A 26860-nucleotide genomic window follows, 5' to 3' on the forward strand; every position below is an offset into this window, starting at 1 on the left:
TCCCCTCACTCCGGACTTCCCACACTCGCCTCCTCTGGGAAGCCTTCCCAGATACCCCTATATGCTCCAGCTTTTTCTGGTACATTCCATGGAGACTTCCTTCCTGCCCCCTCTGCTCAGTCTGGGGTTCGGGAACCTGCTTTTCCTGGCGGTTCTGAGGTCTGACCACCCCGGCACAGGGATGCAGAACACAGGTCTGCTCATGTGGAGTTTTGGCCCGACGAGGAAGGGGGCCTTAGACATCAGTAACAATGGAAACAGGACTATGGTTTGAATTAAGCTGTTGTTTCCCAGGTTCCATGCTAAAGCATGCTATGTCCCTTCTCCGAGTTCGCCCTCACGCGGCCTTATAAAAGTGCATTATTATTATTGTTGTTGTTTTATAGATGAAGGCCCTGGGACACACCGACGTGAACCTGCCTTAGTCACGCAGGCAGCACGTGACGGAGCCAGACTTTGAGCCCATCATCCACAGGCGCGGCTCCGGGGTGGCTCCCTGGTGAACGTGAGTTTGGGGGTGTGAATCGTAGGAACAAAGCCGTGGGAGCAGGAGAGGAGTGCGGGCTCACAGAGAACCGAGGGCCGGGAGAGGAGAGCGTGGGTGTGGACCCACCAAGCAGCTCCTGGGCTTGGGGCAGAGTTATGGCCCCCGAAGATGTCCATGTCCTCACACAACTGTGAATTCGTTAGCGTTCGTTTGTTAATCAGTGGGTCAGGTTAAGGTCCTCAGGATGGGAGTTTATCCTGGATTATCCGGGGGTCCCAACGTGGTCACAAGGGTCCGTATGAGAGGGAGGCAGGAGGGCGGGAGTGAGGGGAGATGCGGCCAAGGACAGAGTCAGGCAGAGACCGGAAGACGGGGGAGGGGTCCCGAGCACAGGCCTGGGGGGGGGAACTTCCGGAAGCTGGGACGGGCAAGGCAATGGTCCCCCTCTAGAGCCTCGAGAGGAACGCAGCCCTGCCCACGCCTGGATTTTGGCCCAGTGAGACCTGTCCTGGATTTCTGGCCTCTGGAGCTGGAGGAGAAGAAACATGTGCTCCTTCCGTCACTCAGTTTGTGGCTGTTACGGCAGCCACGGGGAGGCACGCAAGGCTGCGGCCCACGCACAGCACGTGGCACCTGGGCTTTCAGCAACGTCGCCCCGTTTGTATTTTAGAAAGCTAACTTCAATCCCACAAACGCTTATGGAGAACCTTCCATGTAGCCGGTACTGCGCCGGGCCTGGGGGGGGGGGCAGGGACGCAGGGGTAAGGGGACACAGGGGTAAGGGGGCACAGGGGCAGGGGGACGCAGGGGCAGGGGGACGCAGGGGCAGGGGGACACAGGGGTAAGGGGGATGCAGGGGCAGGGGGGCGCAGGGGCAGGGGGACGCAGGGGTAAGGCAGACACAGGGGTAAGGGGGCACAGGGGCAGGGGGACGCAGGGGCAGGGGGGACACAGGGGTAAGGGGGACACAGGGACAGGGGGACGCAGGGGCAGGGGGACGCAGGGGTAAGGCAGACACAGGGGTAAGGGGGCACAGGGGCAGGGGGACGCAGGGGCAGGGGGGACACAGGGGTAAGGGGGACGCAGGGGCAGGGGGACACAGGGGTAAGGGGGATGCAGGGGCAGGGGGGCGCAGGGGCAGGGGGACGCAGGGGCAAGGGGACACAGGGGCAAGGGGACCCAGGGGTAAGGGGACGCAGGGGCAAGGGGGCACAGGAGTAAGGGGGACACAGGGGTAAGGGGGACACAGGGGTAAGGGGGACACAGGGGTAAGGGGACGCAGGAGCAGGGGGCACAGGGGCAGTGGGCACAGGGGCAGGGGGACGAGGGGCAAGGGGACACAGGGACAGGGGGACGCAAGGGCAAGGCGGTGCAGGGGCAGGGGGACGAGGGGCAAGGGGACGCAGGGGCAGGTGATGCAGGGGTAAAGGGGACACGGGGGTAAGGGGGACACAGGGGTAAGGGGGATACAGGGGTAAGGGGACGCAGGGGTAAGGGGGCACAGGAGTAAGGGGACACAGGGGCAAGGGGATGCAGGGGTAGGGGACGCAGGGGCAAGGGGATGCAGGGGCAGAGGGACGAGGGGCAGGGGGACACAGGGGTAATGGGACACAAGGGCAAGGGGACGCAGGGGTAGGGGACGCAGGGGCAGGGGGACGCAGGGGTAGGGGATGCAGGGGCAGGGGGACGCAGGGGTAGGGGACGCAGGGGCAGGGGGACGCAGGGGCAGGGGGGCACGGCCGGGCCCCAGCAGGGCTGCAGGGGCATCCAGCGTGCTCCACCCCCCGCGGTGAGGCCGTGCAGGATCAGCAGGTTATCAGCAACTGGCAGCCTGAACAGAACGGGTTCCCGACCTGCAGAAGTGGGGCCTTTGTGTATCTGAAAGGGGTTATCTGAACGGTTCTACCGCGAGCACTTCTCTCAGACACGCCAGAGCCCGCGGGCAGCGCTCTGCTGGAGCCCGTCGGTGCCCGCTGCTGCCCACGAGCCCGTTCTCCGCACGCCTCACTGGGGATGGCTCAAAGCACACGCTGGGGTCTCCACGGGGAGAAGGCCCGGGGGGGCCGAGAGGAAGCACCACCCCGACCCCCGCGGTGATCCCACTCCTGGGGTGGACCCTACAGACGTGAACACACGTGCATTAGCGGACACGCACGGGCGTGTCCGAGGCCACACTAGCCCCCACTGGAAACACCTCCAGTGCTCACGGACAGCAGAGTGGGTGACATACTCCGGCGGGCAGCAAGCAGCGAGAATGTAGTTACTGTCAGCCCAGAAACCGGTAATTCTCACCAGGCTCACACGGACCAAAGCAGCGAGACACAGAACCACCCGTGTTACAGGGCTCACGTGGACAACGGTCACAGAGAGGAACCGTGACTCCGCACGTTAGACGTCAGGGCCGTTCTCGGGGGGCGGGGGGGCGCGGTGCTGGGGGCCCCGGAGGCTGCTCCCTTTGTGATAATTCGTCGAGCTGTGTGCTTGGGATGAGTGTATTTTCGGTGGGGACGTTATACTGCAATAGGAGGTTTACTTTTAAGATCGCTGAGCCTACACACGTCACGAGCACTGGGTGAAACTAATGTGTGAACTGCCGTGGAATTTAAATAAACCAAAATAAAACTACTGAGCGTAGGACGGTGATTGGGGTGTTTTGTCGGCTGTTTGATGCAGAGTCATTGTCTGGGAGCGAGGACGCCCAGGTTCTAACGTGAAGCTGTCTGGACTAACGTGCTTGGGACCCTAGGCAAGCTGGGGCCCATTTTGGGGTCTTAATGTCCTCACTCAAAGATTGGGAGGGTGTGTATGCGGATTATATGATTTTTGCGCATTATATGATTTTTGCAGAAACTGAGTGAAACATTTGCACGGTAGCTAACCCATAAAACAAGAAAGAAGCCAAGACTTTGCTGGAGCCGGAGAGGCTTTCCCGCATCCTTGCGCTGGTCCCGTGAGGGTTTGGCCGCACAGCTAACCGCCTGGCCCCCGGACCTCAGCCGCAGACGCAGGTGTGTGGCAGACTGGAAAGAACACGGTGGGCGTTGGGATCCTTGAGACGGGGCTGGGGCCCTGGCAGGGTCCCCATCCTCGCAGTGTATGACCTGGGGTGAGTGGTGGGTCTGTCTCCTCACTGGGAAATGCAGCGATCGTGCCACGCTGCCGGGCGGGTGTGAAGCTCCGTGAGGGGGCCGGCCACAGCACACGCCGAGCCTTCCCTGCAGCTGGTGAGCGAGGTCTCCTGCCGGGACAGCTCAAAGACCACAGCTGATGCTCCCGACAGTGTGTTGGTCCAAACCAAACAAAGACGTGGGGCCCTCCTAGTGCGGGCCTCGCCTGGCCAGGCCGCCGCGCCACCCGGGGAGGATCAGAGAATTGGGAGGAGCACGTGCTGGTGTTCCTGGGGCCTGTCCTCAGTCCCCGTGTGGCCCTCCCAGGGCCTCGTGGGCGTGCTGACCCCGGGGCCAGAGACACCTCCCTGGATGGCGGGCCGGCCTCTGCTACTGGGCTCAGCTCCGGGCCCCACTCTGAAGCAGGCAGGACTCAGGGTCCTGACGCAGGGAGGACAGCCGTGCAGGCTGCTGGGCTGGGCGCCGAGCTCACAGACAATCGAGGGGCCCCAGGTCAACACGTCTGCAAGCCCGGTGGCCTTCCGGGCGGAGACGGTGCCGCTCTGGCTGTGTCTCGGAGAATCCAAACCCGCTTACTTTTAATGACTTTTTCCTAAGTATATTTTACATAAATGCTCATGCAAAAAAAAAAAAAAGAGAGAGAGAGAGAGAGAGACAGAAGAGCAGAATCAGAAAATAGAAATCACCCATACCTCTGTCATCTGGAGACAGGGTCGTTGGCATTTTGCGCATGCCCTTCCGGATGCAGATTGATTGGTGGGTCCGAGTGTTCGGTGGCAGGCCGCAGGAACCGGCTCCGGCTAGCTGCACAAGGGCGGGCAGCGGACGCGTTGGGAAAACCCCGAAGCTACAGCAGCTCTACCCAGCACGGATTTCTTTCTTGCTCCCATAAAGCCCCGACAGCTGTTCTGACGGGTGTGGGGTGTGGAGGCCGCTCTGCTTCCCGCAGCCACCCAGACACGCAGCTCCACACACGGCTTCCCGGGTCACCTGCCACCACGCCGCCATAGGCAGAGGGAGAGAGACGGCACGGGAGGGCTCCCAAACCATCCCCTCGCTTCCCGTGAGCCGTGTTCAGACCCGTGGCCACCTACCGCAAGGCCGCGGGAAGACCTGCAGAATCGGCAGGAGGCTGGGCCACCAACATTGCCGGCCGCGTCCCTCCGGTGCTCTGGGGGCAACAAACAGGCCAAGCACCTGGCAGCCCGGCCGGCCCCGCCGCAGGGAGAGACCCTTCTCTGGAGGGCTACTGGACTGGACAGGACACTGGTGCTGGGCCATCACACAACCATGTTCCATGCGACGCACTTCACTGAGCCGTGCTGCCGGCGGTCCCGCTCCTCGGGCCTCCCCGCACCTGCCCCGGAGCCCACAGCCACCCCGGGGCTTCTGCAGCAACGGAAGGAAGTCAGAGCCAATCCAGTCAACGGAACTGCCCGGGAGCCTCACGGGAAGGAGCCACGTGCCATCCAAGGTGGCTCAACGCAGGCCACGTCTCACCACGGGTTCCATGTTAAGCCCCCAAACACAAGGACAATTTCCCCAGTCCTCCCCTGTCGCCAAAACCACCGCCGGCCCACAGAAAGCGGTGAGAGGGTTGGGGAAAGGAGGACAACAGATGTACACTTCACCACCCACCCCCCAAAGTGGAGCTGAGCTGTCTTTGGGGGACCCCCCTCCACGGGTTCCCGGGCCCTTGACATCCCCCCATTGGCCTTTGAAACAAGCCCATAAACAGATGCTCAGCCTGCTGGGTTCTCAGGGAAAAGCCAATGACAGCCTTCACTATGACTACATCACCGGAAACGACTACAGGCGACGCGGCTGACGACAATACGGCGGAGCCACGGGGACCTGCACGCGCTGCCCGCAGGAGCGCACGGCCACGGGTACGTCTCAGATACACCAAGAGCAGAAGCAGCCAGAGGCAAGGAACATGCATGTTATGGTCCCACGGGCGTGGGGTCAGCAGTGGGCACAGCCGCCCCGTGGGGACAGAGCCGGAGTGCGTACAGAGGACACTCTGGGGTGAAGGAGCTGCTCTCTCTGGAGCCCAGTGGTGGTTACGTGGGTTCACACACAGGCAGGCACTGGGCAGCCCACGGTGCTGTGCCTTTCACGACGCACAATTTATACTTTAATAAATTACTGTGAAAATCTGAAAATTAACAAGCTTGGCTCTCGACGTTGTCTGGGGTACTATGATGCCTTGCAGGTGAATGCTGGGCTTTTCCGAGTACTGGACCCTACCCTTCCTGTGCTGGGTGACCTTGGAGCCGGGTCTGGGATGCCTGTCCCCTGGTGCCCCGGTCCTGCTGGCCTCCTCAGTGAGGCCCACAGCCGGTGAACGTGGGGGGCTCTCTCCACTGCACAAGACCCGCAGTTCCACTGTGGGCGCCGCCTCTCCTGGTCCTCACTGGCAAAAAGTAGTATCATGCTACTCTTAATTTGCATTTTTGGGGGTACGTCATGAGGGGGACCTTCTAAAATACTGGGATTTCATTTCTTGTGTTCAAGGCCTGATGCTTCCTAGGGCTGTTCCACAGACCGCGTGTCAGCTAACCCGAAAGGAAAGACGTATTTCTGCCAAGCAAGCATTTCCAGAGAGATTTTTACATTTATTTTTTAATGATTTTTACATTTATTTTTTAATTTTTTAAAAAAGATTTTATTTATTTATGTGACAGACAGCCAGTGAGAGAGGGAACACAGGAGGGGAGTGGGAGAGGAAGAAGCAGTCTCATAGTGGAGGAGCCCGATGTGGGACTTGATCCCAGAACACCAGGATCACGCCCTGAGCCGAAGGCAGACGCTTAATGACTGCGCCACCCAGGCGCCCCTATTTTTTAATTTTTTTGCACCAAGACCGTGCTCTTCTTTCCTCTGTGTTTCTCCCAGGAGGGAGTCTCTTTGGCGGGGTATTTTTTTGTAATAACAATGAGAGTAAGAGTAATAGATGGACTCAGATCGTCATCAGTGTAGGTAAAATCTATTCAAATCCCTCAAATCCGACAGCCTCACATGCAGGCTTTCCCACAACTCTATGCCTTCCCAGAGACGGAGGATCCACGGTCTCGTCTGAGACATCTCGGCGTCCCCTCGCAGCCCCGCCCTGCGCGGCACACACACTCACGTGTGCGCTCACACGTGCACACGCTCCCACACCCACATCCGTGCATCCGCTGGCTGGAGGCGGGTGGCTGGAGGTGAGGAGACAGGACAGCAGCCAGCCCCGCCTCAGCTGGGCTCTCTTCTCGTAGCCACTCCTTTCCTCCTCCCCTTTGCCTCCGTGCTCCCTCCTGGAGCAGACGTCCCTCCTCCATGTCCCCCATTCAGCGGTCATCTGTTAAGACCCGGCCCTTAGAATCGCAAACTCCTCTCTAAACTGCTTTTCAGTGTGTTTTTCCGGGGACAGTTCCCGTTCTATTCAGGTGCACATTTCAAATGCTCCCTCACCGTCGCCCTAACAGAGTGCCGTGTCTCTGCTTCTGAACGGGCACCAGGCTTGTCCTCGGACCTCCCGGCTGGCCAACTGCACTGCGCATTCTGACAGTGCAAGTGAGGGTTCTGGCTGGACCCGGAGCCAAGCAGGGTGAGCCAGGTTCAGACCGTGGGGCAGCTTCAATGTCAGCGCTCGGATCTGAGTCTCCCACGCGGGGACCCACCAGAGCCGGGCTCCGGCGACTTGGACGGGCCTGGGCTTCGGAATGCTGCGTGAGTAGCTGGGCCTAGGCGAGGGCGGTGAGGGTCTGGGCGACATGGTCATGGGGAGGGTGACAGAGGAAGACATGAGCCTGACGGTCGAAGGGGGAAGCCAAGCGCTCTCCCCTGTTCGGGAACAGCCTGTCATTTGCTTGGAACCATACTTGGTACGGGCCGTTACTGCTGGGACGGGACCAGCCGAGGCCGTGCAAAGATCCAAGGAAACTACTAAATTTGTGTAGCATGACGCAGACACACAGGCTACCCAGCAACGGCGTCTCGGTAAGGCGAGTGTCTCAGCTCGCTTCCACTGGAGAAAGGAGGGTATGTCAGCCTTCCATCCTGTTGGGCGTTCTGTATTTCCAAATGTGCCACTTCCCGCAGACGCACGGATGGGCTCTTGGCACCAAGCGACAACGGTCCACGTTGACCGCAGTGTGTCCGGTACAGCCCTGGGGGTTTGCCGCGTAAGATTTACACACGCGTATGTATGCACGTGTGCGTGCGCTCCCATGTGTGACCTTACATACTGCCCGCAACCCTCTGGGGTCGTACTGTTAGGGATGAGAGACTGACACAGCGAAGTCGTTGCCCAAGGTCACACGGCGGAAGAGGCCGAGCCCGCACCACACCCAAGCGCACTGAGAGCTTTACTTCCTGGAAAGACCCAAACTGGGAGACAGTTGAACAAGCCTCTGGCTCTCGCTCCGCTGCCGACCATTACCAGCTGGGGTAGACCGTCTTTTAGACGCATACTCCCTCAGGGGGACGCTTTGGGGAGCGATGCGTGTGTTCACCACCTTGCTTGAGGTGAAGGTCTCATCGGTTTATACGTTTATCAAATGGTACACTTTATTATTTTTTTAATTTTAAATTTAAATTCAATTAATGTGTATACATACACACACACACACCCCCCACCTCTTCTTGATCTGTCCATCTGTTGATGGACATGTGGGCTCTTTCCCTAGTTGGCTATTGTGGACATTGCTGCAGACTCCTGTCCAGCTGTGGGGTCCTCGCTGGCGTCTTCTGAGGTCAGGCTGTTCCATCCACTGAAAATCTGTGCCGCTGAGAGCAGCCGCCTTCGTGAACGGTCCGAGCTGCATCTTCGGAGAGCGCGCTGCTTCTGTGTTACGGAGACAGTGTCTCTCCTTCTACCCCACGAACCGCCTCTGCGGGCCCCAGACTTGTCTTCTGCGGCTCCGTCCCTCCCCACCTCTCGGAACCGAAGAGCGTGAGGGAGGGCCTTGCTCTGGGCGAGGTTCTGCTCCAGGCCGTGGGGTGGCTGTTGGAGCTTCTGCCCAGACCAGGCCTGTTTCCCTTTCTCATTCACGGGTTCACTGGCACGGTCCTTCAATTCCTTCAAGAACTTTTCCTTCGCAGGCACCACTCTGCTGACTGGTGCAAAAGGCCGAGCTTTTGGCCTCTTTTGGCCTTTGACGTGCCTTCCTCACTAAGCTTCATCATTTCTAGGTTTGGTTTGAAGTGAGACATGGGGGACTCCTCCCCTTCGCTTCAACATTTAGGGGCCACTGTAGGGGTAGTAAGCGGCCTAATTTTAGTATTGTTGTGTCTCAGGGAAGAGGGAGGTGCAAGGAGACGTGGGGAGGACGAGGCCGGGCAGCTGGTGGGCGGAGCAGTCAGTCACAACCAGCATCTATCAGTAAGCGCGCTGTCCACGCGCCCCTAGACAGTGACCGCAGGAACATCAAAGACCACCGATCACCATAACAAATACAGGGAAAACACTTGAAATATTAGGAGAATTATCCAACTGTGGCACAGAGACTCAGAGTGGGAAGTGCTGTTGGAACAGCGGAGCCAGGAGACGCGCGGGACCCAGGGTTGCCGCGACCTTCCGTTTGTAGGAAACGCAGTCGGGTGAGCTGGGGTCTGCCTCTGCTTCCTCTGCATGGCTCTCTTCACTCTGCGTAGTTAGAGGTTTAAGTCCCCGCTAGCTCGCGGGAGCTCCATGCGTGCATGGTCTGTTCCCCGCGGGCCCAAAGCCTTCCTGATGGGAAGACCTCCGAACGCCGTGTGCGAAGTACAAATGTGCACCAGAAGGGCCACTGCCTCCCTCTCTGAGTTCTTTCTCCTGAAACAGACACCTCCCCTTTCTGGTGACAGCAGCTCTGGGGGAGGCCTGTGTCCCAGGAGGAAGTGGGCTCTTGGAGACCGTAACCCACAGAAACATCATCAGAAGCTTGGGTTTTGCTGTTACAGCAACGTAGCCATGGTGATTTTAGTAAGAGTCTTTGTGGCTGGCTTGCGGGCAACATGGCCCAAGCTAGGGGTTACCCAGGGCGGTTAGATGCAGGGGCTCAGGCGTGGCCTGAGGAATAAACCACTACCTTATTCCTGCTGTGTCGTGGCTGCCCAGCACAGAGCCAGGCACCCAGCAGGTGCACACCCACCACCTGCCGGGATGAAATCCACAAATTCCGTCTTGTGAGCACGGTCATATTAAGCACTTTAGGTGCCTTGTCTCCACTAATCTTTTTATAACCCTGTGAGGTTGGTGTTCTTGCCCCCATTGTACAGAAGGGGAAATTGAGGCTCATAGAGAAGACATTTCCCAAAGTCACACACACCCAAATAGAGACAGGGAAGCAGAAGTCCCTTGGGATACTGACGATGGCCTGGAGTGACAACTGTTATTTTGGGGGCCTCTCCTTGGAGAGTCCCTGTGGCCGCCTCTCAGAGCCTGGGCTCTGTTATCTCTGACCCCCTGCTGCCTGGGCGCCGGCCTGTCTGGCCTCCCATGGGTTCAGCTCCTCTCCCCACTCCGGCTTCTCTTCTGGCCTAACGGCTGTTTTCTCCTCCCACTTTCTAAGGCAGGTTAGCTTCACCCTGGAGCCCTCTTCCTCTCTCTAGACCCCCTCTCTGGGCCAGCCCGTCAGCTCCCTGGCCTCTCAAATCTGCATGTCCTGCTCTGAGCCCTCCCAGCAGGTCTGGACCCACTAGCTCCTGCTCACTGCTGCTGGTTATTCCTCCCAGAACGCAGCTCCTGCTCTAAGACCATCAATGGCTCCCAGGGTCCATTAGAGAAGAAGCAAAGTCTTCCCCAAAGGCAGTCCCTTTTCTCCCAGTTCAGAGCCTTCCTCCACTCGGCACTGTGTTGTCATCCCTTCAGCACGCCCCCTCCCCTTCCCTACTGCCCAAGACAGTGTCACTTCTGGTGCCCGGCACGAACCTTCCCCCACAAAGTTCCTCCTGACCTCCCCGCCCAGTCACATTTGTTAGAGGAGGGCAGGTTTAAACACCGCAGTGGAGAAGAGAGTCCACTTCAACGTGTCCAGAAGCAACCCGGTGCTCCAAGGAGAGGATGCAGGAGGGAGCGGGGCAAGCGGGGGCTCGGAGGCGCAGGCCCTCAGACAGGGCCGGTGTGAACGCAGGCACACCCGCTGGGTCTGCCGGCTGGCGCTGACGGCAGATTCCAGCCTCCCACAGACCCTGGAGACAGAGGCCCTATCCTCAGGTGTCGGATGGAAGAAACAGTAACGAGTTTGGGCAGCCTGGGTTTCTCATGCAGGCACTTCGGGGCGGGGTGGTGGTGGGTGGGAGTCATCTCAGGGATGTGCCTTGAGAGGTTGGAAATCACGTCAGTGTTTGCTCAAGTCTTTACGGGTCAAGGTTGAGGCCTAGTGAAGAAGAGGCTCAGAGGAGAGAATCCTTGCCAGCCTTTTGAGCTTAGACAAAAGCAGAAAGACAAAAACATGCATCAGTGTGTTCGGACTGCCAGGTGCTTGACACGGTTATGAAGCGAATACTACTACTATTGTCCCCATGAAAAAGTCACCGAATTTAAGACTCAGAAAGGCTGGTCACCTGCCCAAGGTCACACAGCCAGAAGAAACAATGCTGGGATGTGAAGCCAGGTCTGCGGTTCCTGAGTTCCTCGACCCGTTCTGTGACGTAGGCTCTGGCCTCCCACACGTGCGCGCCGTGGGGGCGTCGCTGGTCCCGAGCACTGAGTCGGGGAGCGTGCAGTGCTGGGCAGCGGCTCTCGGCCCTGACTGCACACCGGAATCCCCTGAGGAGCTGTACAAACATGGAGGCTTGGGGTCCACCCCAGAAGCTCTGAAGGCATTGGTCTGCAGTGCAGCCCAGACACAGGGATCCCGTGAGCTGCTGGCTTTGAGAGCCCCTGTGCCGGAAGCCTGCACCGTTGTCGTCCCGTGTGATCGCCGAGGGAACCCAGAGAGGCAGGTGCGCAGGTGGCGACCACCACATCGGGCGAGTGAGCAAACAAGCGTGGACAGGCTAAGGGTCGGGCGGCCCCAACAGCTGGCTCTGGAACCTCGCTCCCTGACCTGCAGCCCTGCATTATCTGCCCACAGGTCACTGCTCCAGAGCGGCCTCAGGCCTCATTGAGGGGAAAGAGCAGCGTCTCCCAAACCAGGAATGGCAGCTGAGTTTTGCTTGGATGTTAAGTCACTTCACTCGCATGGAACTGGAAGAGGGCATGGAGGCTGCCTCAGCCACAGGACCCCAAACCACACCAGGGGATCCCAGAGGAGAGCATTGGCCTCCCCTCCCTGACAGTGTCCAGGGCCAGGCTGGATCTCGGAGCCTGCAGCTCACTGATAACACTCCTTCTATGCCCGTTTCTGCACTGGGGGGTGATCCTGGCGACAGCCCAGGCAGGTTAGAGACCTGTGACTGTAGCCTTCCAGGCAGGGCCTGGGGCCACCCAGTCCAGCTCCGGCACCCACCCCCACCCTCAATGTGCACAACACTGGGCCCACCAGCCGGGTCCAGCCTCAGTGCTTCGCAAGGATTCCCGCCTGCAGGACCCGAGGGGCCACTGCCCACTCTCGGAGACCTGGATACGGGGCCACTCTCCCCTGAAGGACGTCACTGCCCACATGCGCAGACGTCACTGCTTACCCTTGGGGGGCTTGAGGGCATCCAGGTGTGCGCGGTGGGGAGGCCCCGGCCCACAGCACGAATCTGGAAGGGCTTACGCTGGCTCGCACCAGCCTTGAAGATGCCCCCGGGGGCGCCAGGAGCTCCAGGGCCCCGGGAACCGCGGTCCCACCAGGGCTGCGGACCCCCGCCCACCCTAAACCCCTCAAGGGGGCCGCCGTGCGCCGCAGGCCTCCGCAGCACCCTCCCAGTGACCGTGACCACGACCGCACAGAGGGCGGCCACACCCCCGGGCGCGGCCCCGGAGCGCAGGACGCTGCTCGCTCAGTCCCACCCCTCGGGGCAGGGTTCCCGCCCGCGCGACCCCTGGGGCCGGCCGGTCCTCGGGCCAGCGGGACCCACGGACCCACGGAAGGGCAAGGCGGCGGCCCCTGGGCGGCGGGACGGTCGTCGGAGGGCAGCCCCCGCGCCGAAGCCCCCTTCCCAGCCCCCCGACATGGCCCGGGGCGGCGGTCAGAGCTGGAGTTCCGGGGAGTCGGACGGGCAGCCGGAGGAGCAGGGGGCCGAGGAGACCGGGTGAGCTGGCGGGGTCGCGCCAGGCCTGGCGTCGGGGACGGGGGGCGTCGGGGGCCGGGCGAGCCGGGGGCGGGGACTGAGGACCTGGCGAGTCGGCCGTCCCGGGTCCGGGATAGGGGGCCGGGCGTCGAGGGTCGGGGGCCAGGCAGTTGGCCCTCCGGGGTCCGCGGTCGGGGGTCCGGGTCGGGGATCTGGGGCCAGGCGAGTCGGCCGTGGGGGGTCCGGGTCGGGGATCTGGGGCCAGGCGAGTCGGCCGTCGGGGGTCCGCGGTCCGCGGTCGGGGTAGGGGTCGGGTCCCCGCCGCGCACCCGCCGCCCCGCCCGCCGCCAGCCCGGGCGCCGCCGGAACCTCCGCGAAGGTTCTGGGCCTTTGTGGCGTCACTGTCTCCTCGCGGAACCTTCCGCCGGCGCCGAATAAAACCCGCGGCGGAGGCGCCGGAGGCCGAGTGCGGCGGCCCGGGGCGGCGGGCAGCGGGAGCCCAGGGCGGCGGCCGGAGCCGGAGCGGGGAGCGGGGAGCGGGACGCGCGGGCGGGCGGCGGGTCGTCCGGGGCGCGCTGACCGGCCTCGCCCGCCCCGCCCGCCCGCAGAGACAAGATGGTGAAGGAGACCCAGTACTATGACATCCTGGGGGTGAAGCCCAGCGCGTCCCCGGAGGAGATCAAGAAGGCCTACCGGAAGCTGGCGCTCAAGTACCACCCGGACAAGAACCCGGATGAGGGCGAGAAGGTGCGGCGGGCTCGGGCGGGCGCAGGCGGCGGCGGCGGCGGCGGCGGCGGCGGCGGGGCCGGGGGGCTGGGGTCGCGGGGCTGGCGGCGGGGGCTCGGGGGCCTGGGGTCGCGGGTCCGGCAGCGAGGCTGGAGTCAGGGGGCTGGGGTCGCGGGGCCCGCGTCTGGGGTCGGGGCCAGGCCGCGGGGGCCTGGGAGACAGGGTCGCGGGCAGGCGGCGGGGCTGGGGTCAGGGGACTGGGGTCCTGGGCAGGAGGCAGGGTCAGGGAGCTGGGGTGGGGTGAGGCAGCAGGGTCAGGGCTGACTGGGGCTGGGGTGGGGGGCAGGTGGCAGGGTGGGTTGGAGCTGCCAGGGGCACTGGGACCCCTGGTGACCCCTGCAGCCCACCCACTCCTCCGTTGCCTCCGCAAGCCTGCACGCTGCCTGGTGTGTCTGGCACCCCATGGGAGACGGTTGGCACAGCGTTGGAGGGCAGTTCTGTGGGAGGGGCAGCTGGCAACCGGGGAAACGGAGGCACGCGCCACCAGAAGTTGTGCACTGGCAGGAGTGATGGGACGGGACTGTTTTGTGTTCCTTCCTTGTGGGTGCTTCAGCACCAGGGACAGGCCGCGTGTGGGGCTTGAGGACCGGGCAGGATTTGGTCTCCTGGCTGGTCAAGGTCGTGAGACACTGACTAATCACGTTTATTAGGCAGGCACCGGGAGCTCTCTACCCTGACACATCATTTTACAGGAATAGTCCAGGTTTTCTGTGACAAATGGCCCACAGTTGATCCAAAGGACCAGTAATAGGCTGAAAAATGTTCTGCATAGTGGAGACCTGAATTAGATTTTCCTGTTCGGAGAACAGAGCCTGCTCGCTTCCAGAACACTCGTCACCCACCTGAGGAGGTGACAGGCAGGACCACGGACTGGTTCTTGGGAAGGCCGCTAGCCCGTGCCAGTGCTCTTTCCGTTTGCCACTTTCTTATAGAACTTGGGCAGTCTCAGATGGTTTTGGGGGCGGCGGGGCTCCTGTGGTAGGGGACAGCAGTGACACCCAGGCGGCGGGTGAAGCCGCAGGTTGGCGTCTGGCGGTTAGACCCCTGGAGCCGCCGCCGTGTGTGTGCCCGCTCCCCTGCCGGCGCGGGCTGCTCCAGGAGGGGTGGCTGCTGGTGGCAGTGATAGGAGACTTATATTTAGCCACATGTGCCGAACGCGGCTGTCACAAGTTTAACATGCTTTCCTGTAAGACCGTTTGCTGCTCACTCGCATTCTCTCGTCTATATTTAGAGGGCTTACTGTAGCTTTTTGAGGGCTTGGCTTTCTCCATGGTGTTGATGATTCACAGACGTGCTCGTGGGTTCACTGGAGCCTCAGGGTGAGAACTCGTCTAGGGGGAGCAGCTCCAGGCTTCTCGCTGACAGCTCAGGAGGCTGGCGAGAGGCGGCCTCGGGGCCTGGCTTCGGTCAGATCTCAGAGCACCGTCCAGGAGCATGTTCAAGCCTGGGTGCGTGCCCTTGGAGCGAGTCTGCTCGCGGTGCCCTGACGCGGTCTAAAACCTGCACTTGACCTCCGCGACATTTCCGTGGCTGTTGCCCTGTGCATCCGTGTCCCAGTAGACTGTTGGGTTTGCTTCAAGCTAGTGTTCACCTACAGCCAGGCACTGAATTGGTGTCACATAGCGAGGCTCCTCTCGGAGAGCCTGGGGTGGGGGTCCTGTGATGTCCCCACCTCTGGGGCACACGAGTCTTCAGTTAGCTGGTTCCAGCAGTCTGACCCCTGCCCGAGCCCCTGGCCCCGTCCTCCTCCCGCGTTGGTGGTGATGCCTTGTCTGATTCCTGCCTTCCCCGCGACCCCCATGCTTGCTTTCAGGCCCGCTGTCCAGCTGTGCCGCGCAGGTGTGGAACGTGTGCGGGCTGGCCGAGGGAACGGGGCGCACCCCGTGCACAGTTTGGGGGGGCAGTTGCAGTGAAGGGGGATCGGCAGCTCAGTGGCCGTGGGGATGGAAATCAAGGGGGTGAGGAGACGGGACACATCATGGAAACTCTGCCGTCATGGTCCCTGAGAGGAGACTCATTCATTCATTCACCAGATCCCTGCTTTCTGGTCCTGCTGTGCGCTGGGCCCGCGGTGTAGACGTTTTCCTTCTCGTGCAGGTCTGTGTGCGGTTCTTGTCCGTTTTCTCTGTCATGGGTAGAACTGGTCGAACGTTTCTTGTTCCTCCTAAGTTTGTCACTGTATTATTCATGTCTCTTCAAAAATAGATTAAGCTGGTCCTTTCACCCTGCTGGGAGGCAAGTGAGCCGGCTGGGGGGTGTTGGCCTTTGTTTTGTGCCCTGTTGTCCTGCGTTGCTAAGCGTCGGGCAGCCCGTCTGCTGCCAGGTGCTCTGTGGAGTGTCTGCTGGCCTGCTGTGCGGCCGCTTCTCCGCAGGACACTTGGGCGGCGGGTCAGGAACCCACTCTCTGCAGTGCGAGCGGGCACGTTCTGGGCTGTTCCCCTCATCGGCTTGAGAGGAATTCAGTCTTGTGGCTAATTTCACTGTAGTTTTTCGTTGGAGTAACAGATTTTCAAATTAAAAAAATCACACGAGAGCGTAACAGTACGGGAAGCATCAGAATATAGAGAAAAACCCACCCAGTACACGTCACCCTAACTGCTATTCCCGTGCTGTCTGCAGGCGGCCTTTTGCGGGGTGGTCATAGTGGTCACCCTGGTAGCTTTGGTCAGCACCTGATATCCTCACAAATACTCTTCCGAATTGTGACATCATCCCGAAGTCATTTTTTCCTAGCTGCGTGGCGACCTCGTTAAGGTCCCGTGGCAGATGATCAGTCTGAAAGGTGAGCTGGTGAGAGCCGTGATCTCCAGCCGGGGGAGCAGGGGGCGACAGCCAGAACCTGGATTAGACTGGGGGACTGGGGCCGCAGGGGTGGGGAGGGCCTGCTCGTGGTCCTGGGAGCCCCCACCCTGTGCGACACGGCCTCTGATTAACTGCCCAAGGGACGGGTGTTCCTTTTGCTTCTTAGATTAAGCATTAGGTGTCTAGAGCGTCGGAGTGTTTGGGGCGTTTCTAGTGGAAATTCTCAGGAAGCATGCTCATCTGGTCCCTGATGTACAGACAGGCCCGGGAAGTGTGGGCTCCCGCACCAGGCACCTGCTCCCCACTCCTCAGTCTCCCTGCCGTGGAGAGGGTGGTGGTGAGTGAGGCCTGCTTCTTCGCAGAAACGCAGAGAACAACTGAGCACGAGACCCGGCTGCCTTGAGGACGGCTGTGATGTCCCTCGAGGACTCGGTTTGTCACATTACGTAGTTATCTGTCAGCTAGTGCTTACTATTGTTTGTTAATCTGAGAAGACCTGGCTTCTCTGTCGCGATTCTGTAGTTGCACCCTCCAGCACTCCTTCTTCTCTGTTTTATGGAACCAGCTGTGCTGTGGGAGATCAGACCCCGTCCCACAGACTGGAGGGGACTCTGGAGGGCACCCGACTTCCCATGTTCACTTCTGAACTCCCAGAATCGAGCCATTCATCTGCCCTGCAGGCATCACCCCGGGTGGGGGTACAGCCTGTGCTCACGGAGCGGACACTGTGGCGGGGGGTGCGGCGCGAGCTGTGGATAGCGCGAGGTGGCGGGCTGGCCGTGCTGCCCAGAGCGAGGCCTGGCTTTGAGTCCGCGCCTCAGGCCGGCTCGAAGAGCGGGGGCGGAGGACTGGCCGGCCGGCTTCGGCTGCCGTGGGCTTGCACCGCAGGCCGGAGTGAGGAGAGCTGGGAGGCTGCTGAGGCGGTTACTGCGGTGACCTCGGCGCAAGGTGGTGGCCTCTGCAGAGTGGGTGTGGCGCGTGGTGAGAAGGGATGGATTTGGGATATTTTATAGTGTTCTAATTTATTTTCAAACTTCCAGGAGCGCCTGGGGGGCTCCGTCAGTGAAGTGTCTGCCTTCGGCTCAGGTCATGATCCCAGGGTCCTGGGATCGAGTCCTGTTTTGGGCTCCCTGCTCAGCGGGGAGTCTGCTTCTCCCTCTGCTGCTCCCCGTGGTCTTGCTCTCTCACTCTGTCAGATAAATAAATCTTTAAAAAAACAAAAATGAAAAAAACTTCACCTACCTAAAGAAGAGATGAGCGTGGGGCAGTGAGCGCTGGCTCCCCCGCCCCGGAACGTTTGACGACGCCTGCTTCACCTGCATGCTGCGCAGCCTTTCAGCCTCAGACAGTCCGACACGCTTCTCCAGGAACCCGGCACCCGTGTAGTCCCTGCAGTACACGTACCACATGTAAGAAGTTTGACCCTGAGAAAGGAATTCACCTTTTTTCAGTCGTTCCAACGTCTTTGATAGCCGTTTCCCCCCGATCCTGGATCACATGTTGCATTCAGTTCTCCTGTCTTTTAGTTTTGCAGAATGTCTTTCAGTGTGGGTTTTCTGACACTTTTTTTACAACTGGATTCCGTTGACAGTTTTGGCCAGAGCGTGATGTCTTAGCGCCGGGAAACGAGCCCTGGGAGGCAGCGCCAGAGGGTTTGCGGGCAGATGAGGCGTGAGGGGAGAGGAAACGAGGTTTTGGCGTCGGCAGTAACTGAGACAGGGAGACTGGGCTGGGGCCTCTGGGGCCGGGGCCGGGGTACGGGTTTGCACACAGTGTCTGCAGCGTGCACGCGGACAGCAGCTGCTCACGAGGCATCATGCGAGTAAAGTGAAACAGCCCTTGTGCACTTGGAGGCCAGCGGCCGCGGCCAGGAGCCTGGGTTTCACCAGGTGGCGGGTTACGCCCTGGTCTGGCCTCACTGCCACTGGCTTCCTGTGGGGTGCAGCGGAGGCTGGGAGGAGTGTCCCTTCTGCACTGGCCCTGTGTTTCCCTGCTCCGCAAGGGGAGCGACGGAGCAGCCCATGGCCGGCTAGTGTGGGGGACGGGGTGCAGAATAGCCCCGTCTTTGCATTCATCACGGGGGGTCTGCGTGATAAACAACTCAAGCCTTCTCTCTCTCTTTTTATTTTAAAGTTCAAGCTCATATCCCAGGCATATGAAGTGCTTTCAGATCCAAAGAAGAGGGACATTTATGACCAGGGTGGTGAGCAGGCGATTAAGGAAGGAGGCTCAGGCAGCCCCAGCTTCTCTTCACCCATGGACATCTTTGACATGTTCTTTGGGGGCGGGGGACGGATGGCTAGAGAGAGAAGAGGTAAGTGCTTTTAAAGACACTAAGCAAGTTTTATAGTTTTCAGATCCCACACGTCCTTGGAATCAGGGCGGATCATATCTTAAAAGGGATCATTAGCTTTAAATAGTCCCCCCTCTACAGGATTCCGGCTACCTGGAGCCTCTTAGCACCTGGAGCCCTCACCTGACACCTGCAGACACTGCCCGACAGGGAGCACGTGGGGCGTGAGCAGGGGGAGGGAGGAAGGTCATCTCGCCTTCCCGAGTGTCCTGAGCCGGCCTGCATGCGAGTTCTGGCTGGCGCTCTGCAGGGCGTCTCCTTGCTCAGGCCGCTCCGAGTTGCCGCCCTGCCTGCCTTTCTCTCTGGAGCGCGTTGTGGTCAGCAGCTTCATCCACAGGAGGTGAACGAGGGCTCCAGGCTGCCATGTCTGCGTTCTGGGGTTTGCTTTTCCAGCCCTTGCCCCTGCCGAGCCACCAGCTGCCACCTGTGGCCATTAGCAGCGGTCCCTGGCTGCCCCTTTCGCCTGTCTAGTCTGCTGTGGACAGTCTGCTGTGGACCTTGAAACCAGATAGCAGCTGAGCTTGTTAAGATCTGGGTGAAGTCAGCAGGGATAAGTCCTCCGCTGGGTTTTACAAAGGGTGGTCTGAATCAGCAAGAGGCCCCGGACGAATAAGGCGGTATCTGTTTTCACGGTATAATCGGCTTTGAGCTTCAAAAGCCTGGCCGTCCGCTCTTGAACCGGGGTTGCCAGCTTGTGTACTGGACGACGTAGACACGATGAAAGGCGCGGGTCCCCTCCTGCCCAGCGCTCACGGTCTGGAGGTGAATAGCTTCACACCCTGAGTCCAGTTGTGTCTCCACCTGACAGCCAGTGAACAGGGACAGCATGTCTCCGCGGCTGAGCGCGCCCCATGGGCAGCCATGGGCCATCCGACCCTGGCCTGGCAGTGGGCAGACAGACTCCCACCCCAAAGACAAGGGCCCACAGATAAGGTTTCAGCAGAGGAAAGAGTTCCCACTTGGCCACAGATTACAGAAGGGCTCAAAAAGGGAAGCACGTGGGGCTCGGGGAGGAGTTTCAGTTACAGGTGTGCAGACGGTGGTCACCCCTCCTCTGTGAGGGAAGGAAGGGCTCCTTTCATGGGGAGACTCCGAGGCACCGCTTAGGTTCCCACCCCCCCACCCCAGTCCCACCCCAGTCCCTCTGGCCTCGGGTTTGTTCTTAGAAAGTAATGGTGAAAAGTCTTTTTGTCGACGTCTATAAATGAATGATTGGCTCACAGCTACAAAGGGTGTCCGTTCTCATGGTTGGGGGGGCTGAAGGCGGGGCTGGGGGCGCCGATGCACCGCCTCCCTCGGGAAGGGAATGAGTGACAGGCACGGCTCGGCAACCAGGGCTCACAGGGCAGTATTTCATACCGTGTTACTGACTGTTCTGTTTCCCCTTTGGTAAGGCAAGAACGTTGTCCATCAGTTGTCTGTAACTCTTGAAGATTTGTATAACGGAGTCACGAAGAAGTTGGCCCTCCAGAAAAACGTAATTTGTGAGAAATGTGAAGGTAAAAATGAATGTTTGAGTCCCTTAGATCTGGAAACGGTTCTGATTGTTTTCTGATTCAGAGAAAAATCATTTTTTATCTTTTCATATGTAAGGGCCCAAACCGGTGGCCTAAGGTCCAAATCTATTTTAGTTTGCCCTGTGTATTTTTTGTTTGGACTTTTAAAATTTTAACACGTTGATAATTATTTTAAACATGTGAAAGTCACGATGGTTCACCCAACTCAGGGGTCAGCAAACTTCTCCTGTAAAAGGGCCAGACAGGGAGGGTTTTAGGTCCCTGCAGCCGTGGGCATAAACGGGCAGATGAGCCCGTGTCCAGTGAAGCTTGATTCTCAGAACCACGCAGTGGCCGTGGTTTACCGCCCCTTGACTCACATGTAATTGTAACTAACACAATTTTTAAAAAAATAGGATTTTTTAAGAGAAGTATCTGGTGACCTCAGACGCATGTTGTCCTGAGGTGGCCGAGTGGGGCTGCGCCCTCCGGGTCTCTGCGCCCAGCCCCCTCGGCCAGCTGTAGGCACGGCTGGAGAAGCCCCCGTAGTGAATCAGGCCCGGCACGCCGAGGCCCCAGACGCTGGCGATCACGTGTTCACATCTGGATGTTCCCTGCTTGGTTAGATCATCCAGACTCCACACGTTCTTGGTGTCCCATGTAAGGGCCCCTACGACCTGCCCTGGCGCCCGCTGGGACGGGCTGTCTGCGGAGGAGCCGGGCGCTCGCTCCCGCGTCTCCCCCCAGGTGTCGGTGGCAAGAAGGGGTCTGTGGAGAAGTGTCCCCTGTGCAAGGGCCGCGGGATGCAGATCCACATCCAGCAGATCGGGCCGGGCGTGGTGCAGCAGATCCAGACCGTGTGCATCGAGTGCAAGGGCCAGGGGGAGCGCGTCAACCCCAAGGACCGCTGCGAGAGCTGCAGCGGCGCCAAGGTGATCCGCGAGAAGAAGATTATCGAGGTACACGTGGAAAAAGGTGAGGCCGCGCAGCTCAGCACTCCACACGGCTGGGAGTGCTTCCGGCAGCTGACCGTGGGGCGCACAGGTGTCTGGGGCCTGGGATGCGGGGCCCAGTGCGCCAGAGCCCCCCCCCCCCGGCCCTCGCGGCTTCACTGCCATTCCCATCAGCAGCCACAGCTTGCCTGCTGCGGTCAGCTTCGTCCAGATCAAACAGAACCCCGTTGAGGTTCTCCAGTGCTCCGAAAGGTGCTGGACCTTGATTCCGGTTAACCGCCCTCCCCCTTCTCAAACCCTTCCCTTGGAAATCACTGGGAGTCTTCTTCCGGGCCGCCCCGGCTGCTCACTGGCCATAGAGCTCGTGGAGTCTCAGTGGCTGTGGGCTCCTTCCTGCACACGCGTCCCCCCCGCTGCCCAGACTCTCCCAAGTACAGCCCTCCCCTGTTCTTTGTGCTGCCTGACACCATCGTTTTAAGGCCTTTCTCCTTGTTAGCTGTTCTCCAGGTATTTCCGGATTATTCTGTGGGTTCCTAATCTGGTGAATATGTCCTAATGAGAGATGAGACCAAAGTATAAAAAGCAGTACCCAAAAGGGTGTTCTGAAGGGACTTCCGTTTAAGCCTCTGTGACTGCACCACCCCCAGAGCCCTGCCCTGTGCATGCAGCAGGAAGTGGGTGGTGACCGTGGGGGTCCAGTGGCGGGTGTGTGTGTGGGGAGACGTGGCCTCTTTCTCGTGGTGATCCCAGCCACTGCTGTGGTTCCCGTGCCCACGAGACTGGGAGGTTTGATGAGTTAAGGCCCCCAAAGGACCGTGTGCCATCTTCCCAGCTTTGTAGAAAGTACGGTTTTTAAGAGAAATGCTAATCAGCAAGGACGCTGTCTCACAGGTATGAAAGATGGGCAGAAGATCCTGTTTCACGGAGAAGGCGATCAGGAGCCCGAGCTGGAGCCCGGCGATGTCATAACTGTGCTTGATCAGAAGGACCACAGTGTCTTTCAGAGGCGAGGCCACGACTTGATCACGAAAATGAAGATTCAGCTTTCTGAAGCCCTTTGTGGCTTCAAGAAGACGATAAAAACGCTGGACGATCGAATCCTCGTTATCACGTCCAAGTCGGGTAAAGTCTCAGAGGCGCGCCTGTGACTGTGGTGCCGGGTGGGCGGCTGTGTGGGACCCTGCTGGCCGCTGGCCCAGCGTCACACTGGGGGTTAGCATGACTTGCTTTTCTCCCAACTTTGAAGTCATTGCTAATGACTAGAGAATTTTATGCATTTTTAAAATATTCTCCTAGGAAAAAAGAACTGAGAGTCAGGGGGCAGAGCCCCCAACAGGAATCTTGGGGTCTAGCACCGTAACTGGGAGCTGCCAGTGTAACTGAAACTGTAAAAACTTAGTCTGGTAAGAAAAGAGCAGGTCACAGGCAGTGGCGGTCTGTCATCCACGTGCTCTGCAGTGTCTGTGCTGCTGATGACTTGTGGGAGATGCTGTAAAGTCAGATTTTCCCGAGAAGACCTTGCCCATCAGCTTAGCCTGGGCTGCTCGCATGCGCACACACCCGGGCGGGGGCAGACATGAAGCCACCTCTAGGGAACATGAAGGTCTCTCGTCCGCATCAGAGCGCGTCTGGGCAGGGGTGCTGGTGGCGGACACACTGGCTGTGAGCAGAGCTGCCGCCGCCGGGGTCAGGGAGTAGCTGGCGGTAGGCATCTGTCTGGGCTGCGGTGGGACGTGGCCCGCCTATCCAAGGGCAGCGGTGGCCAGTGAAGTGAGCAGACCCCAGAGCTGCCTGGCCTCTCTGCTTTGCTTCGTGCCCGTGGCCTTGTTCTGTTTCTCTGCTGCTTCTGTCTTTGCGCTGTTTCCTCCTCCTCTGGACTTGAAAGGATACGGAGTCTATATCCAAGCCTTGATCGGAGTTTTTTCCTTTTTAAAACTTTATTTGGAAACAACGACAAACTAACAGAAAGTTGTAAAAATAAACCCAGTACCAGGATCCCCCATACGTGATCTGGCCGTTGTTAACATTCGACCCCGTTTTGGGCCCTGCACTGTTAACACAACACGTGTGAAACTGTGAGACGCGACCCCTCCCCAGTTCCTCCCTCACTTGAGCGGAGAACTTTGGGGACTGCAGGTCGCGAGCCGGTGGGAGTTCAGGGCCTGCTCACGTGGCCCAGCTCTGACTGTGGCGCTGAGGGCACGAGCGGGCCAGCGTCCGCAGGGAGGCTCAGGAAACCTCATCCTCCTGGCCACAGCTGGTGGGTGGCGGGGCTCCCAGTGTCCTGCATGCATGCAGCGTCGTGTCGGTGACCTGGGGCAGAGGAGACCCTGTTCCTCAAGTAGTGACAAGGAAGGGCCGGGGCTTCAGCGAACCTTCTGCTGGAGACTTCTCTTGTTCTTTTTGCTCATTTGTACTTCTCTGTGTGCTATCCTTTTCCTTCACTCTGTCTTTTCTCGTTTGGGCTTGTCATTCCTTCGCTGCTGCTTTCTCCTCTTTGTGCTGTCAGGGCGTGGAGACTCAGGATCTGAGGGGAAGGTGTCCTGGCAGCCGATGGGGGCCTTCCGCAGGTGGCGTCCCAGTCCCCAGTTAGAGGCAGAAGCGTGAGGAGTAGGAACGGAGAGAGGACCGCCGAAGGCCCAGCGGCTGAAGGCCCCGCGTTCCTGCACAACCCGAGGGTCCTGGGTGCCTTCCCTCGACAAGACTGCAGTCTGGGGAGCAGGCTGCTGAGTCACCAGTGTTGGGCGTCCCCTCCCCGCCCCTACTCTTTCTGCACGCTTTCTCCCTTCTTTGGGCGTCGTTACTGAGCTGAAGAGCTTACTTCCGGAGAAACCCTTGTGCCCTTTCTTTTTCGTGTTGGGGGGAGATGGTATTTTTACATATGGGCCAGAACCCCAGAGCTTTGGGGCCTAAACCCCGTGATGCCTTTTGAAAGTGTGTTGTGGGGGATCCTGGAGTGTGGGCTGGACTGCCTCCAGCTCCCAGACGCCAAGGTTCCGATTCCTGGTTCGCTTTTTACCCCAGTTCACCTTGTGCTGGAGGCGCCAGCACGCTGCCCCCCACCCCACCCCCGGGGGTGCCTGCCGCTTTCCCCCCCAGCCTGGGCAGGGTCTGCCGCCAGGCCACCCCCATCTTCCTGCTCCGTAACTGGACCTTCTCTGGGCAGGCGAGGTGATAAAGCACGGGGACCTGAGGTGTGTGCGTAACGAAGGGATGCCCATCTACAAAGCACCCCTGGAGAAGGGGACGCTGATCATCCAGTTCCTAGTAAGTTCCTGATGGTCGTCTTCGCGGGCTGGGTCACGGCGCCTCCGTGGGGGGGGGCAGCTGCTACCGCTCGCTCCTCGTCCCCCACAGGTGATCTTTCCCGAGAAACACTGGCTTCCTGTAGACAAGCTTCCGCAGCTGGAGGCCCTGCTGCCCCCGCGGCAGAAGGTGAGGGTCACGGACGACATGGACCAGGTGGAGCTGAAGGAGTTCAACCCCAGCGAGCAGAACTGGCGCCAGCACCGGGAGGCCTACGAGGAGGACGATGACGGGCCGCGGGCCGGGGTGCAGTGCCAGACGGCGTGAGCGGCCGGTGGCTGGGCTAGCGCCACCACTGTAACGTTGGCACAATGAAAACGGCATCGCCTAACGGCCTGGTGTTTGGGGTGTCCTGTGTATGTGTTCAGCCTTCTCAGGTGCTGGGTGTCTTCTTGGTTTTTGTTTTTCTTTTGGTTGTCACTTAAGTTATAGCTTAATTTATATTTAAATGTTTCAAGTGTAAATCACCTCCAGTCTGCATATGGAATCTGTTCATTTGCATTTTCAGGATACTTTTGAGATGCCAGTGACTGCACTGACACCTGCTTGTGGGGGCTTGGCCGTACCCTGTCCGCCAGTGCAGCCCCTCGCAGGGCCCTAGGCACTGCCTCCGGGCGTGGCTGCCCTGCCTTCCCTCCCCGGTTTCTGAATCTAGATTCTAGGTGACCCTTGTCCAGAACAAAAGCACATCTGTGGACTAGGTTTGGCCCCAGGGCCTGGTTCACACAGAGCGGGCTGCGGGGCCAACGTCCGTGCTGCTGCTCTGGGGCTGCAATGGGTGCACGATCATCTCTCTTGGAAGCTTCCGGAAGCTTCTGACCGTTTCTGGCCTTGTGGTGAGGACAAACCAGTGTTATTAAGTGAAACGCCGACATAACTGTCTGCTGGGGACCCCACACCTTGTTCTCTCTGGTTGTGATGATTTTCTGTTGGCAGCCTTTGCAGTGCTCTTCCGCCAATGTGCTTACCGTAAAGAAAAGGACACCCACCACGTGCCCCCTGAGGGCAGCAGCAGAGGCCGCGGGAGCAGTAGCCTGTCCTGGGCAGGCACAGACGTCCATCTGCACCCCTCCCAGGTCCAGCTCCCTTCCAGAGATGGCTCCTCTGGCTGCACGGCCATGGGACACAGGGCTTCCTGCTCAGGGGACGTGGTTTTGGCAAGAAGCGCGCTGCCTGGGCTCCGCCGTGCTCTGTGGCGTGGGCCGCCTGCCCATAGGGACGGTCCTCACTGCTTCACTCCCAGCAGGCAGCCACAGCTCACACGTAGGGTCACCGAAGCCCTTAGCCATCACTGGGCCCTTCCTTTCCACAGCCGTCGGGAGGAGAAAGTGCCTTTGAGCGGCTGGGCTACGGCGGAGGTCGCGCGTCAGACCTGCCCTCCCTTGGTTCTGCAGAAGCTGAGAGTCTGACACAGACCACGGCCGCCTGCGGGAGGGTGAAGGGGCCCATCAGGCCCATGCAGTCGGGGGGAGCTGGCTTGGGGGGGACCAGGCTCCAGCAGGACCGTGAGGGCGGGCCCCACTTGCTCAGAATAGTGCCTGCTTTGACCGTTGGTCAGGACAGACCTAAAACCTACCCTTCCAACCAAGCCTGTGTGAAAACCCATTTACAAATGGACCACAACTCCAGGGTGTCCCGTCAGTGCCGCGACTTCCTGACTGTCACCACAGAGCTGCTGTTGAGGGGGCGGAATCAGGTTCGGCTCGATTCCTGGTCGTGGAGATGGGATTTGGAGGATGTTGCTTAAAACGGACTCCACCTGTACATCTGTCACTTCAAAATTAAAACTGAGCTGGGATGAGAGACAAACGGCTCTGGGTGTTTACGTTTTCTCGAGCTCCAGTGAGGGTGTCAAGTGCCACACTGGCGGACGGGGGCTTGCGCCTGGGGCGCCTGGGGTGCCTGGGGCGGGGGTGAATGCGGACGTCGCGCAAGCACTCCAGGTGGAGGAGCGTCCATGGCTCTGGCTACAGGAGGGCCACCAAGGCCAAGAGGTGGGAGAGGCATGTGGGCTGTATGCTGAGGGTGACGGGTTTGGGGACAAGCACACGACCTGACTCACAGGCGTATGAAGTCATTAATGGAAAGCACCAAGCTTCAGGGTGTGAGCCATCTCCACGCAGGCCCCGCTGAGGGAGCACTGGCTCCGGCGTCACGGAGGCGGGACTGGAGCCTGGGGACGCCGTGCAGGCAGCAGTCCACTCAGGACACCCCCTCTCTGCAGTCGGGTGCAGTGTGGCGGGTGACGTTTTAGGGTATCAGCCAGCCAGCCAGATAGCCAGGATTCCAGAACACTCCCACCGGGGCAAGTACCCTGTTCCCTTCAGGACCCCATTCTGAAACAGATCGGCTGCTCTGTCCCCGTGTCTGTGGGGCTCGACCCCCTCAAGAGCGAGCCTGTACTTCTCAGCTGGGAGGTT

General features: G+C 59.8%; 1 protein-coding gene and 1 long non-coding RNA gene across 2 annotated transcripts; one reads left to right on the plus strand and one right to left on the minus strand.

The window, feature by feature from the left end:
* Positions 1 to 4201: 4201 nt before the first annotated feature.
* On the minus strand, positions 4202 to 18538 carry LOC130541926 (uncharacterized). Its single transcript, XR_008956032.1, has 2 exons — positions 17575 to 18538; positions 4202 to 4419 (listed from the first exon to the last, which is right to left on the minus strand). It is a non-coding gene; the product is annotated as an uncharacterized LOC130541926 (long non-coding RNA).
* DNAJA4 (DnaJ heat shock protein family (Hsp40) member A4) lies at positions 12538 to 26249 on the plus strand. Its single transcript, XM_026510630.4, has 8 exons — positions 12538 to 12765; positions 13353 to 13491; positions 18466 to 18646; positions 20080 to 20184; positions 20929 to 21156; positions 22026 to 22256; positions 24301 to 24401; positions 24492 to 26249. The coding sequence occupies exons 1-8, from the start codon at positions 12686 to 12688 to the stop codon at positions 24705 to 24707; spliced, it is 1281 nt and encodes a 426-aa protein (XP_026366415.1). The 5' UTR covers positions 12538 to 12685; the 3' UTR covers positions 24708 to 26249.
* Positions 26250 to 26860: the final 611 nt, after the last annotated feature.

This window comes from Ursus arctos, unplaced genomic scaffold (genome assembly GCF_023065955.2).
Source record: "Ursus arctos isolate Adak ecotype North America unplaced genomic scaffold, UrsArc2.0 scaffold_28, whole genome shotgun sequence".
NCBI lineage: Eukaryota > Metazoa > Chordata > Mammalia > Carnivora > Ursidae > Ursus > Ursus arctos.